Below are 14,119 nucleotides of genomic sequence, written 5' to 3'. Positions count from 1 at the left end.
CCAATCACCTTCAATAGCCATTTTCATCTCAAGATAGACAGTAAATGAGCAGAAATCCTCCAATATTCTTTCAAACACCATCTGAACCCAAATACCTACTCAATTTAACAGAGCCATCCATCCCAAGAAGGATATTGTCACTCTTTATGTCTCTATGGATCACTTGGTTTGAGTGCAAGAAATCCAAAGCTTGGAGGCACTATTGAATCAGAAAAAAAAAAAAAAAAAGTTCTAATTATATCGCAAAGAATTTAAAACAATTTACATTTTGTTTCTAGATATACTTGGGGCAAAGGCATACTTTTGCATTGTCAAGGAAAATAGATTACTATTGTATTATCATTTTGAAATCACATTACTGTTTACATCAATGCTGTAACTTAGCAGACTACATTATAAAAGCTTCTGAGTCAGCCAAACTAACCAATTAATAATCATACTTTGACCTAGTATCTGGAGGGTACGGATTCAGCTTGGTCTTAAACAGGTGTACTAAGCTTCTGTATCCACGGTATTTAATTCAGTAGGCCTGAAGTGGGACCCAGGAATCTGCCTTTAAAACGAGTGCCCCAAGCTACCTCTGATGGACAGCCATGGTTGGGAACCACTTCTAGTCTACGAAGTGGCTACAGTTACTTGCTTGGAAATGGCTTTGCATCATGCAACATGGAAACCATAGACTCAGGGTAGAATATTCTCCTAAGGATTAGAAGTTTGCTTCACTGCATGAATAGAAAATACACGTGTTTGGTGGATATGCGTACATCCTTGGGGAGGAGGAAAGGCAGATGGGAGGAGAGCAAGGGAGGAGGAAATTTGAGCAAACCATTTAAAATAAAACGCAAGCAAAGACTGGCCGAAATTACTTGGTTTTGTGTTCCCGCCATTGGTTTTCAAGTTGCAGCAGTGGGTCAGAGTTCCTATTTGTGTCTAGAGAAAACCTCACCACAATGAACGGGGTGGAGGGTAATGCCCCGGATGAGACTCCAAAGAGGGGTGTGTTTTTAAATATTGAAAAAAATATAAGAAAACATGTCCTCCGTTTAGCTCAAAACCAGGGATATGACACCGTTATTGGAAAAGAGGCAGACTCAGGCCCCCTGGAGGGGGGTGAGGGATGTCCAAATTGGACTGTGAAAGCAACGACTGTCTGGGCTGAGGGAGGACCTTGCTTAAATTGCCTTCTCGAGAATGATGGGATTATAGTGGTTTGTAATTCACGTGGCTCACGTTGTGCGTGCAGGACAAAATCATCAGCGTGTAAAAAATCCCCCCAAATGTGAAGAAACTTCCGTGCCACCATTGCTATTTTCCGTGTTCATCGAGACTACAACATGCAGGCCGAGCATTCACCTTGCAAATGGCATAACAGAGTTCAAAAGATCCATAGCAAAATGACCAGAATATACAACAGGCTGGGAAGGGAGGGTAGGAAAGTGCGATTAGGAAAGGATTTAAATTGAAGTTAGGCTCTCCAATTTTTTTTCATAGAAAAGACACGCGATCATTCCTCTGATGTTCTACACATTCTGGATAATCAGAGAAAAAGAACTGCCGGTTTTAGTGTTGTCATCTGCTAGAAACACTCTGTTTTCTTACCTCTCTGCACACAGCTGCTATCTGGCCTTCATCCATACAGGTCTCGGTGACCACATCAGTCAAAGAGCCGCCAGCCAAGTATTCCATGACCACCCATAGTTCATCACCCACTAAGTAGCTATAAGAAGAGAATAAAAGGACTTTGACTCAGGTCTAAGGAAGTGGGGACTCTTTTATATCCCCATTAAGGTAATTTACAATTAATGTCTGCATTTGGCCATATTATATAACAAGAGGAAAATATCCATGACGGTGATGAGATATTCCTTAGCATTAGAGAATATGCATGAAAGTCAAAGGATCATCAGATATAACGGCACACCATGGAGGAAGGAAAAGAGCAAGGAGGCCTCTGGTGACTGACTACTGTCAGTCATTCCACTATAAAAGCTACTTTCAATAAACAGGATCAGTGAATAGCCACTATGTTATATCATATGCCATAATGTTGACTTCTTAGACTGAACTGGCCCATGGTATACAGAGTTGCAAGTTATGCATTCAGATCTCAGCATTGATTTTGAGGCTACTGGATTAATTACTGAACTCTTTTCAAGCAGTTTCTGAATCAAAAAGACTCCTGTTCACAATGGATTTACCGTGCTGAGGTCTCAATCCTCCAGCAGAAATCAGGGGCAACATGCCCAATTTCTTTAGGCACCTATTGAGGAGCACACGCAGATGATCAAACATGGGGAGGAAGGTCACCAGAGCCCTACAATTTGGACAAAATTCAAAACATCTGGAGTCATCTGAAGGCACAGTAGCAGGATGATCAGGTCTCTCTTCCCCTCCCCGCCCCAACTCAGCGAGAGAGAAATTTTGGAGAATGGAGTGAGCCCACTGATCCTGTCCTGCCCTCAGTTTGACATCAATAAGAAGCAAGACTTTCTATCCAGTGGTGCTCGAACTGCAGTGCCTATAAGATTCACCTGGGGAGCCTATTAAATGTGAAAATTATAGGCTCTACCTCATCAGTAACAGAAAGCATCCTAGAAATCTCCATTTTGTACAAATGCCATTTTGACAAAATGAAAAAAGCAGAGTGAAGTCCCTCTGTTACAGATAGTCCCTAAATGGCACTTTATGAAACATAGGCTTCGCCTGTAAAATTTGACTCCTTTTTTTTTTTTTTTAATCTCCCTTTTCCCCTCTTTCTTTCCCACCGGTCCACCTGGCACAAAACACAGAAAGCAAGATTTTAAGCTCATTGAGGTTGCAGACCTAGTCTTACTTCCTTTATATCCCCCCAGAGTACACAGCACAGCGGTGCTAAACAAACACTTACTGAAATTGAATGAGACAGATGTTAACCACAAGTGAAGAGTTAGTGCTGTCTTTAAATGCCTATTTATAACCCACTGCTAATACCACTGATGAAAGAGACATTAATTACCTGGTCTAGGAAAAAGGTTTGAGATTAAAGTCTCAATTCCCTAGACCTCACTGTCAGTTAATCACAAAGCGCCCATTAAAGCGGGGCCATTACAGCCAGCCCTCTTCGCTTAGACACCCAGAGACTGCACTGGCTCCAAACAGTTGATGAAGTGTTTAAAACACCGCAGCTCTCCTCTATACGCAGTAGTCTATTTCCTGCCAACACGGAGTCACGATGCTCAAAAGGAAATTACACAAACTGCTCATGCTTAGAAGTGAGACCATAAAATGTGTCTTCAAATGTTTGATGGTGGACAAAGAAAAGTGGGTGCAAATTTAGCAATAGATGTGATGCTCTACTCTTTTGCAGCATCCACGAGGTTTTTCTAGCATTTGAGAAGGATTTGCAGAACGGATGCTAAATGAACAGATGTTAAATAAAATAATTTGCCAAGAAAAGAAAACAAGTACACAATGAGGGAAACCACTTACCTATCTAAATAATTAACAATATTGGGGTTCTTATTTTCCCTCATGACCAGAATTTCATTAATAATTAATTCCTTTTTGGGCTGCTGTTGAAGGTTCATCTGCTTTATGGCCACCTGAATGGTAATTAAAATGCACAAATGAGTTACAGTCATTAAACACGCACACGCATATATATATATATATATATATATATATATATATATATATACACACACACACATATATATATATTTGGCACACAGAGTAAGGCATACAAATTCTTTATCTTACTAGGCTCTTTCTCAGTGCCACAAACCCATACCCCTTTTCTTTGGTCAATCACGAGTAAACCATCCACTTTAGACACTTTGGACATCTATGAAATAGATTCCCACGTCAACCCAGTGCCGCCCATTTTATCAGACATAGGTGCTATCAAAGAAGAAATGTGATTCGTGTGAATTAAAGGACAATTAAAAAATCAGGATTGAATGTTAGCACTCACCTCTTGTCCTGTTGCAATGTCTAGCGCTGTATAAACAGTACCTGATGCCCTGTGAAGGTGAAAGTTATCAAATGAATAAGCAATCCAGCTGCTATCCATAGATTTTACTTGAAATAAAATGTCATTTTTAGGAGAGGGAAATCAGCAAACTCAAGATTCAAGGATGAAATAACCACGGAACACCCCTTTTGCGTGGTAATTACAGCTGAAACAGTCTTAATGTATCCCTTTGGGTGGGCCAGTAATTCCAGTTGGACTTTCCAGCACTATGCAGTAATGAATTGAGCAAAATGGCCCTGCTCCTTTTAGGAAGCTCCTGGAATATTCTGAATACTCCCCGGATGTGGCAATAGCTAACATTGTAGTCCTCTGATTAAACTGAAGTACGGTTTAGGAAACAATACATCATCTCTTGTTTAGGCAACTGTAAATTAACCTTTCCTCTTAGCACATGGACAGAGTGCTTTTCCCATAGATATCTCTTTTTTTTCTATTTTCTTATGTTTGTTTATTTTTGAGACAGAGAGAAACAGAGCATGAGTGGGGGAGGGGCAGAGAGAGAGGGAGACACAGAATCCGAAGCAGGCTCCAGGCTCTGGGTTGCCAGCACAGAGCTTGATGCGGGGCTCGAACCCACAAACCATGAGATCATGACCTGAGCCGAAGGCGGACACTCAACCAGCTGAGCCACCTGGGCACCCCTCATAGATTTCTGACTCTTAAGAATATTTTTAAGTAACAAATCAATCACACTCAGTGCCGTACTTACCTAGTGCTGCAGCTACACCAAGTAACGACAACACGGCCTTACTGTTGAGACATTTTTTTTTTCAAAATTTCTCAACAGCTTCTACTATGACGTTTCCCTCCAACCCACCACCCTTTAAAAATCTATCATTCCTAAGGTCCTGGTAGTATTCATGCTCCCATTCTAACTTCAATTGTAGGGGTCTTTGCTTTGCACATAGAAATTGTGTAGTGAAGGTGAATTCACAGTGACAACGTTCTGTGAAACACATATGCATTCTGAACCACATCCCTACCTCTATTCCCAAGAAAAAGGAAAACCCCGTCAATTTCATCGAAATGTTTGTGGTGAGTAAAGGAATAAGAATGGAGATCAGTCCTGTGATTCACAGGACACGGTAATGCTCCAACATTGCTACTTAAAATTTCTAATAATTGTTGTTTCTCCTTTGTTCTCTATACATCACTTGCTCTTTTGTTTTCTGGGTCCAGGATTTCTTTTCTTATGTCAGCCATTTCTTTGCCATTCTTCTCCCTTCTTCTACTTGGATGAACCAAAATATTTCTCCTAAGCCTAGGAAGTTTACATTACTGCTCCTAATGAATAAAATGAGTGGGGTAGTATAAGGACTATTTGACTACTAAGAGAGATCTGAGTCCTAATATTTATCCTAACAGCAACAAGCTGTGTGACCTTGGGCCAGTCACTTCCCTGTTCTGGGCTTCAGTCCCCTCAACTGAGAAAATAGTGATCACAAGAACAGTAAAAATATATGGAGCATGTTGTACATGTCAGACAATGCACTAAGAATTTAATATAAATCACCTTATGTCTATTACCTACCTCCACATTACAGACAAGGAAGCTGAGGCTCAGAGAGGTGAAGTGACCTGCCCTAAGTTAAACAGCTTATAGTCCAAGTCTGTCTGACTCTCTGACCTGTAAAATATAGGAAATGGGCCACTTTATTTCTACAGTTCTTTATTTTTTGAAATTTTCAAATTTATTTAATTATTTTTATTATTTTTTAAAGGTTTTGGGTTTTTTTTTTGAACGAGAGAGAGAGAGAGAGAGAGAGAGAGAGAGAGAGAATGAGTGGGGGATGGGCAGAGAGAGAGGGTGAGAGAGAATGCCAAGCAGGCTCTGTGCTATCAGCATAGAGCCTGACTTGGGGCTTGAACTTATGAACCATGAGATCATGACTTGAGCTGAAATCAAGAGTTGGATGCTTAACTGACTGAGCCACCCAGGAGCCCCACAAAATTTATTTCAAAGTAGTATCTATGCCCAACGTGGGGCTTGAACTCACAACTCCGTGATCAAGAGTTACATGCTCCACTGACTGAGCCAGCCAAGCTCCCTACTTTCTAAGGTTCTTGAATTTCATGATGTACAATCTACAAATTCTGCTCTCTTCATTCTGCATAGGTACATACATATCTATTGGAACTTGACTAAAAAATTGCCCTTACTCAACAGGTGTCACCTAAAGCAGGACTTACAAGTTTCAGAAATTCCTCAGGTTTGAGGCTGATGTGAAATCAGCCTCTCAGTTTTGTATATTTGAGATTCTGGGTTCAGAGCATGCGGTTCGGGCTCATTAAGTATTTGCTGAATGAACAAATTAATAAAAGTCTTTTCAAACAAACATCTAACTGCAACTAAACCTTTCCTTTCTGTGGAGGAATCTTCTACCTAAACCAACATAAAACACTTCCCTTGTGGAATAAGCTATCCGACATTTCTGATTTCAGGGGCCACTTTGTGATTGGTCCTTCTGAACTCAAAATCACCTGGGCTCAAAAGAATAGATCACCTTGACTTGGTGTGTATTTCAACTGCATGAGCCCCGAACAACTACCTAAATCTGTTTGTAGAATTATATTCAAAAATGCCTTTACTTGGGGCACCTGGGTGGCTCAGTCTGAGGTTAAGCATCTGACTCCTGATTTCAGCTCAGCACGTGATTATCATGGTTCATGAGATCGAGTCCCACATCTGTCTCTGCACTGACAGTGCTGAGCCTGCTTGGGATTCCTTCTCTCTCTTTCTGCCTCTCCCCTGCTCATACATGCTCTCTCTCTCCCTCAAAATAAATAAATATTTAAAAAATACCTTTTCTTGCACATTTCCTTCAGGTGCCATAAAAGTTAACAGTATCTGCAAAATGAGATAATGATAGCATCTTCCTCACAGACCCACAGGAAATTGAAAGGCACAATCTATGTAAGCATTCAGTCCTGTGCCCAGATCAGAGTTGGTGCTTAACACGGTAACTGCTATTATTATCAATTTACTTCCCCATCTCCAAGCCAAAACATCCTTGCCAGTGCTTGTCCCTGTTTTCAAAAAGGACAAAGGTAGTGGGGCACCTGGGTGGCTCAGTAGCTTGGGCAGCCGACTCTTGATTTCGGCTCAGGTCATGATCTCACGGTTGTGAGATCGAGCCCCATGTTGGGCTCCGTGCTGACAGCTTGGGATTCTCTTTCCCTCTCTCTCTGCCCTCCCCCCTCCCCTTCTCTCTCTCTGTCTCTCTCTCTGTCTCTCTCTCTCTCTCTCTGTCAAAAATAAATAAATAAACTTAAAAAGAAACAAAAAGGACAAAGGACAAAGGGGGCTTACTGGAATGCTTTATAGAGGTTCCACGTCCCTTTTTTTCCTTAGTGTTTTTGCCTTTTTCTTTCTTTTTGGAATGCCTTTATTGAACAAAACCATATGTAAAAATCCCTCAATATAAAATAGGAGCTGCTCCAGCTAAAGCTGCTAGGGAGAGAGGCCCAACATCCCTGCCCCAGTGGCTTTCCCCTATTCACCACTCTGTCCCCTGCCCCCAATCCCATTTCTACTGTCCTAAAAGCTAAACTTGTGATTGACTTGGAGTGCAAAGGGGATTAGTGTTTAACATCTCTAGAGATTTACCTTTCAAATCCTTGGGTTTTGGGCCCCCCAACCTCCCTCAGCATTTCATTGTCTTAAATTGCCAGAGTCCTAACGCTGGAATCCCAATATCCTGGATTTTGTGGCATTCTGTGGTATAGAATTGCCACAAATCCCTAATCCACAGAGGTCTAAAGGCCCTGAAATTCTAGAACATCAGTTATTAACTAAAAAATTAGCTTTTCTCATTCTCCCTTCTCCCACCTTAGCGCCTACATGCAATTGTCCAGGGGGAGCCATTTTCTCCTTCCTCAACTCTTGTTCCCAGCCTTAAAATGGTGACATTCTCTTCCACCCCTCTTCTCACCCCACCCCCCACCCCCAAACATGTCAGGCGCTTGGAATTCACAGCTCTGATCAATAAGTTCTTGGTCGGCCCAACTTTTGGCCCTCACAGAATCCTCAACGCAAACTCAGGTACTAACCTGCAGAATACAATTTCGTGCCCTGCCTCCCACTTGATCTTTGCACCTCAAACACTTCTCCACACGACAGCTCTGATGCCTTCCCATAGTCCACCAATTTAAGATTCAACTGGTATGAATGTGAATGTCTCTCCTTCACTTATTCCTTTGAGCCAAGTGCTCTCCTTGCCTGCTCATAGGTTATGAACCACAGTCCTTGCCCCCATCTGCTCAATCCTTCCTGGGTTCAAATCCCACCAGTTCCTAGTTGTGTGACCCTGGGTAAGTAATTTAACCTCTACGTAGCTCAGGAATAAAGGAGGATTAAACGTGTACGGTGGTGAAAGCCAGTTCTTCAAACACATTGCCAATACACATCAGCACTGACATCATCATCACCATCATCATCCATAGTCTATAGTTTGGGAACTTAATGAATATATTAGGCAACAACCAACCTAATAATAATAGTTACCATTATTAATGTAATAACCATTAATATGAGAATAATAGCCATTATTATTAGGAATTATATTATATTATATTATATTATATTATATTATACTATTATTAGGCATCTCATTTAAATATCTGGGAGTTTCCAAGATATTTGAGTTTCAAATTCCTAACAGGAATTTTACATTTACCTAAGGTGGAACTAATTAAAATATCATTTTCTTTTCATAAGAAAAGGTTTCATTTCTTCATTTCAAAGAAATACATTTCTTTTCAGCTAGAATGATAACTTTTGATTACCTTGCATAGCTCACTGATCAAAAGCTCTAAGCAGCAGTTACACAATGTTTGCCTAACAAAGTCTGAGAAATAAGCTATTGTTTAATAATATGGTCTAATACTTTTAATTATTCATGTCCTGGAGTTCATAAAAACAAATTACTGAAGGGATCCTTCGTGGTGAAGCTGGGAAGCACTTTCCTTGTAAGAGGGAAGCACAGTAGTGTATACTCCTAAAGAAACAATCTTTGAACCAACAAACATGTCACACTGATTCCCCCCAAAATGGGCCTTGTAACAGCCTGGGCTATGTTGAAGTATCTCAAAGGCTATCTTTACAAAATCAATCAATCAATCACTTTAAGAAAAAAGAAAGGCAGTTCCATGCAGCATTTTGGGACATAAGAATGCCAGGAATCAAACTAACAAATATGAACGATAAAACTCCCAGTTCTCGAGTATATTGGGCTGGTGGGCCAAAATGGTCAACACTGTCAATTTAATTTTTATGCCAGTTAATTACATTGATCGCTCTTATCTCTCCATTCCAGTTATATCGAAGCCAGATTGCAATGGGGGAACATTTGTTTATGATGGGGTTTTTGTTTCTTCCAAACCTCAGTCACTCAGATGGTATAAAGAAAGCATGCCTTATCAGGACTCAAGGGAAAAGAGAGATCATCCAGTTTAACTTCATTAAAGATGGGAAATCTGAAGCCAAGAGAGTAGGATGAATGTGCCCCAAGATGACACAGCTAGTAAGTAACAAAAGCCTCCCAATTTTGAGCAAGAGATATTTCAGTTAACCTCCACGATGGTTCAAGAATATTAAACCAACAGATTGCTCAACTGTTGGGCCTCATCATCAATTACAGCGTGATGGGTACTGCTGGGTTCTTGGCATCACGTTAGATACTTCATCAACAATTTCTTCTTGACCTGGCCAAGCACTTAGTACTCAAATGGAAACATTGGCATCTAGCCTAAAGAGTCTAGAAAGAAACAAACAATGCACTGTTTCTCCCTTTTCCTCCCAAGACAAGTCCATTTAATTATCAGCAATCATCATCAGGTTTTGATGCTTCCTGCTAAGAGCCGATGTCAAGCCATGATCATGAGTAGTTGCCAGAGCCACAGCATGGTAAGATTTATAATTTAGATTAATCACTCGTATTTCAGCATGGAAATGGATTTGAGGAGGGAAAGAAAGGCAGGCAAGTGAGGCTAGAAGGAAGCTCACTGACTAAGAGAACAGGAAGAGGGCAAGACGACTGGAGAGCTCAGGGAGATCCAAGGAGAGCCTCATGGTAATAAGAGCAAGGGAGCCAGAAGGAAAGGGCGATACTCACATTTAAGGTTTTATAAGCATAAATATGATGCTAATGAGGTCACAGGAATTTAATCCACACTGAGGATTTTTTTTTTTAATTTTTTTTAATGTTTATTTATTTTTGAGAGAGAGAGAGACAGGGCGTGAACAGAGGAGGGGCAGAGAGAGAGAGAGAGAGAGAGAGAGAGAGGGAGATGCAGAATTTGAAGCAGGCTCCGGGCTCCGAGCTGTCAGCACAGAACCTGACATGGGACGTGAACCTGTGAATCACCAGATCATGACCCAAGCTGAAGTCAGACGCTTAACCGATTGAGCCACCCAGGTGCCCCAAGGATGGTTGTTTTTTTACATCTACTCCTACCTCTGCTGCTGGAAAAGGCCATCTTGTTTATTGAACCTTACACTCTGCTTGCTCTCTACAAATGGGCGATCTCGCTGCTCACCCTATACAATTTTACAAATGAGGAACCTGGAACTAGGGAATGCTAAGTAACCTGCCCAAGGTTACACAGTTTGTCAGCAGCTGAACTCACAAATGCATTAGTTGGACTCCACAGTCCACGCTCTTAACTACCATTTCATGTTCCATTACAGATCTTTAGCTTTTCTACATCAAAGCTAAGGGCAAGCGTGGTACTTCCTAAAGTCTGGCCTTGTATCTACTATGTGAAAGTGCCTCCCTAAAATATTTCTCTTGCCTCTAATTTTCTGCTTAACTTAGTCCACATGCCCCCTCTGTAAGCCATTTAGTTTGCCCCTGCACAACTTGGTTTGATTCCTTTGGCATAACAATAGGAGATGGTTCTTTTGTTTTCAGACTCCATTAAGATTGCTCGTGTGGCCAAGAGTGGGCTAGTTCTTAGGGCGGGACTTTCTGTTCTGCTGAGTATTCAAAACACAGTTACTACATGTAGGCCCTTATCTTGCTATACTAATGCACCTGTCATAAAAATACCTAGATATCATATGGTCCAATACTACCGTACATCTACTCATTTGGTTGAGGCACATGCCCTGTTGTGTTCAGGAATGGTGATGAACAGTGTCACCACTCAGGCAACAGCTCTTTCAGAGGGGGTTCCAGTGTTTCCTTTTGTGTAGTTTGCCTCTTAAAAATGTATCACTAAATTAAAAAAAAAAAAACAACCACCGTAAAGTTTTGTACAGATCATGTTGTCAAAGTACCTTTCTAAGTACCCAGAATGGAGCCGGGACCAGGTGGTCCAGTCTTTACTTAGTAGAATTATAGATTGGAACAGGGAGTTTTCTGTTCCTTCGCTAGGGCATGACGGTCCCCAGAGTATCCGTGGTCATCTAATTTTAAATAGAGCTGTAACACATTACGGGTGTGGGGCCAGGGAGCTCCATGTGTTACAGTCTAGTGATAATGAGGCCACAGTTACAGGCTTTAATCCCTGGAAAGGCCAACATGAAGCCTAACCAGCTGTTTCACACAGTGCACGCCATTGGTTTCAAGGCGGCCTAGACAGGAAAGGGGAGCCGGCGGCTTCATACAAGCTCATTACTATGGCTGGAAAAAAAACAAAGTGTAAGCCCTGCTAATGGTGGCTGATTGAGTGGCATCATCCTTCTTTACAAGGGACAGCACACAACACAGTGCATTTAAGAGCAATAAGTAGAACAAAGAGCATCTTCCAGTGCTCTATAAACATTGTTCTTCACAAATGCTAATGTATTCCCAATCTCCTTCATCACAAAGGCTATTATAAAGCTCAGACGACATCTATTTAGTGCCTCCTAGCTGTGCGCTACCTTGTATAGCCCAAAACAGATCCGATGAGGGAGCAAATACTTTTCTGCTTTGGGTGGTCCTACCCAAAGAATCGCTTGGGTAAGCACACTAGACACCACTTATGCTCTTGCGCATAGTTTCTTGAACAAAGCAAAACAAGTCAGAGGTTTTATTCTCAGCACTTATCCCTGAGTTCTATGCTTTACGCCCCTTTGTCAGGTTCTCTAAACAAGCTGTTATTCATCAAGTCCTCTAAGAAACAAGCTTCAAAACGATTCATCTTCCATATGGGAACTTTATGTCAGAGGCAGAAGAAGAGGGCTCCTCACTGGGTAGCGAAGATTAGTCTGAGAAAGGCCTAACATGATATATTTACTTTCTCAAGCCTTAAAATGAAAATGAGTTGAGGGGAACAGGGACTGAAGTCTTGCAAAACAACGAGAGAAGAGGTTTATCTGCAATTACTGATGGCTTGATCATATCATTCCATAAAATTATATGATTGGCAAAGATCCAGACGTTGGACAAAATCCCTGTGGCCAAACGTCCTTATTCACAGGAGGAAATCAGTTTCAAGCAGTGCTGCCATGGTCGCTTTCTGACAAATTTAGCTGCGGGGTTCGTGTAATCTACAAAGAGACGCGGTATACCACCGAGGTACTTTGGCATCATACAGACACAGATTCTGTTGGTCAGTGGATCCTTCAATATAGCCTTTTGTTTGCCATATACAGACAGACAGAGCATGAGTGGGGGAGGGGCAGAGAGAGAGGGAGACAACAGAATCCGAAGCAGGCTCCAGGCTCTGAGCTGTCGGCACAGAGCCCGACGTGGGCCTTGAACCCACAGACTGCGAGATCATGACCTGAGCTGAAGTCGGACACCTAACCGACTGAGCCACCCAGGCGCCCCCTAGAGCCCCTTCTTAAACGTTCTCCCTTTTGGAAATCAGTGTGTGTATGAGTTTTTATTATAATCCTAGATTCCCAAATAAATTAACGGGGCTGCGGTGGTAGGGTGTGGGCCAACAGGCACTCCTGTACATTGTTAGTCAGCATGTCACATGGAACAACCTCTATGGTGGGGGGCAACTTGGCCATTAAAAGTATCCCTTCATGGGGCGCCTGGGTAGCTCAGTCAGTTAAAGCATCTGACTTCGGCTCAGATCAGGATCTCACATCTCATGACCTCACACCTCTGGGTTCAAGCTCCATGTTGGGTTCTGTGCTGACACCTCAGAGCCTGGAGCCTGCTTCGGGTTCTGTGTCTCCCTCTCTCTGCCCCTCCCCCACTTGCACGCTGTTTCTCTCTCTCTCTCTCTCTCTCTCTCTCTCTCTCTCAAAAATAAACATTAAAAAATTTATAAAGAAAGTATCCTTTCATGTAACAATTCCACTTTCAGTAGTTTAACCTAATGATCGATTTGCATATGTATGAAATGGCTTCTTTGTGAAGATCTTCACTGAAGCCTTGTTTATGTGAGCAAAATACTGGAAACAAACTAAGCGTCTATTGATGAGGCGCTGATTAACTATATTATGGTACATCCAGAAAAAAAAACACCACATCTGTTAAAAAGAATGAGGTACTGATACGAAACCATCTCTAAGACACAGGCAAAGAACAAAATAGGAGATTTATAACATGTTACCACCTGCGTTAAAAATATACCTACAACAAACACATGTGTACATGCACAAATACACACAGATATGTACCACATGTGCCCAAATACAAGGTATGGTATCCGCTCCCCCCAGTTTTTTTCCTCAGGAAAAAGGGGAATTGCCTTATATTCAAATCCTTATAAAATCTCTCTTGTAATATGGTCATTCTTCATTTTCATTTGTTTTTATCCATAAAGTACTATTTGGGATTGACACCTTAGGTTGAAATATTCTCAATCAATGCCAGTTTGGATACTCACAGAGAATATCTGTCAGAATTGGAAAGAAAGGATGTAAATAAATTATTTCTGAAGGTATGATCAGAACTGCAAGTGTTGGATGTCATAAACAAGCTTTGTAAAGGTCACTTTCAAAATTAATGCAGTGAAAAGGGCACCCATTAGCCAACGATAGGAGAGTTGGAACATCAAATACAACAGTGAATACAACTGACTGAAATGGATTCAGTATATAAAGGCCAGTGAGCTTATAAAATTTTTTTCATAAAAGAAAATGCTTCCTTCTCTCACTTAAAATCAAAACACCCCTCATAGGACGCTTCTGGAAGTAACTCAGGTACCAACTCCTTACAC

The 14,119-nt window shown here is 41.4% G+C and overlaps 1 protein-coding gene across 24 annotated transcripts in view; it reads right to left on the bottom strand.

Moving 5' to 3' along the window:
• Positions 1-14,119, bottom strand: part of PAK3 (p21 (RAC1) activated kinase 3) — a 252,318-nt gene that overhangs the window by 23,536 nt on the left and 214,663 nt on the right. For all 24 annotated transcript variants that reach the window (XM_053201568.1, XM_053201567.1, XM_053201563.1 and 21 more), the window contains 4 exons: positions 3,953-4,001; positions 3,469-3,581; positions 1,600-1,717; positions 100-199 (listed from right to left, as the gene is read on the bottom strand). In XM_053201568.1, coding sequence (XP_053057543.1) covers positions 100-199; positions 1,600-1,717; positions 3,469-3,581; positions 3,953-4,001 — 380 coding nt within the window. The remainder of the gene's footprint in view (positions 1-99; positions 200-1,599; positions 1,718-3,468; positions 3,582-3,952; positions 4,002-14,119) is intronic.

The sequence above is a fragment of the Acinonyx jubatus genome, chromosome X (assembly GCF_027475565.1).
Source record: "Acinonyx jubatus isolate Ajub_Pintada_27869175 chromosome X, VMU_Ajub_asm_v1.0, whole genome shotgun sequence".
Lineage (NCBI taxonomy): Eukaryota > Metazoa > Chordata > Mammalia > Carnivora > Felidae > Acinonyx > Acinonyx jubatus.
Note: the sequence above shows the minus strand (reverse complement) of the source record. Positions and strands in the feature narration are given on the sequence as shown.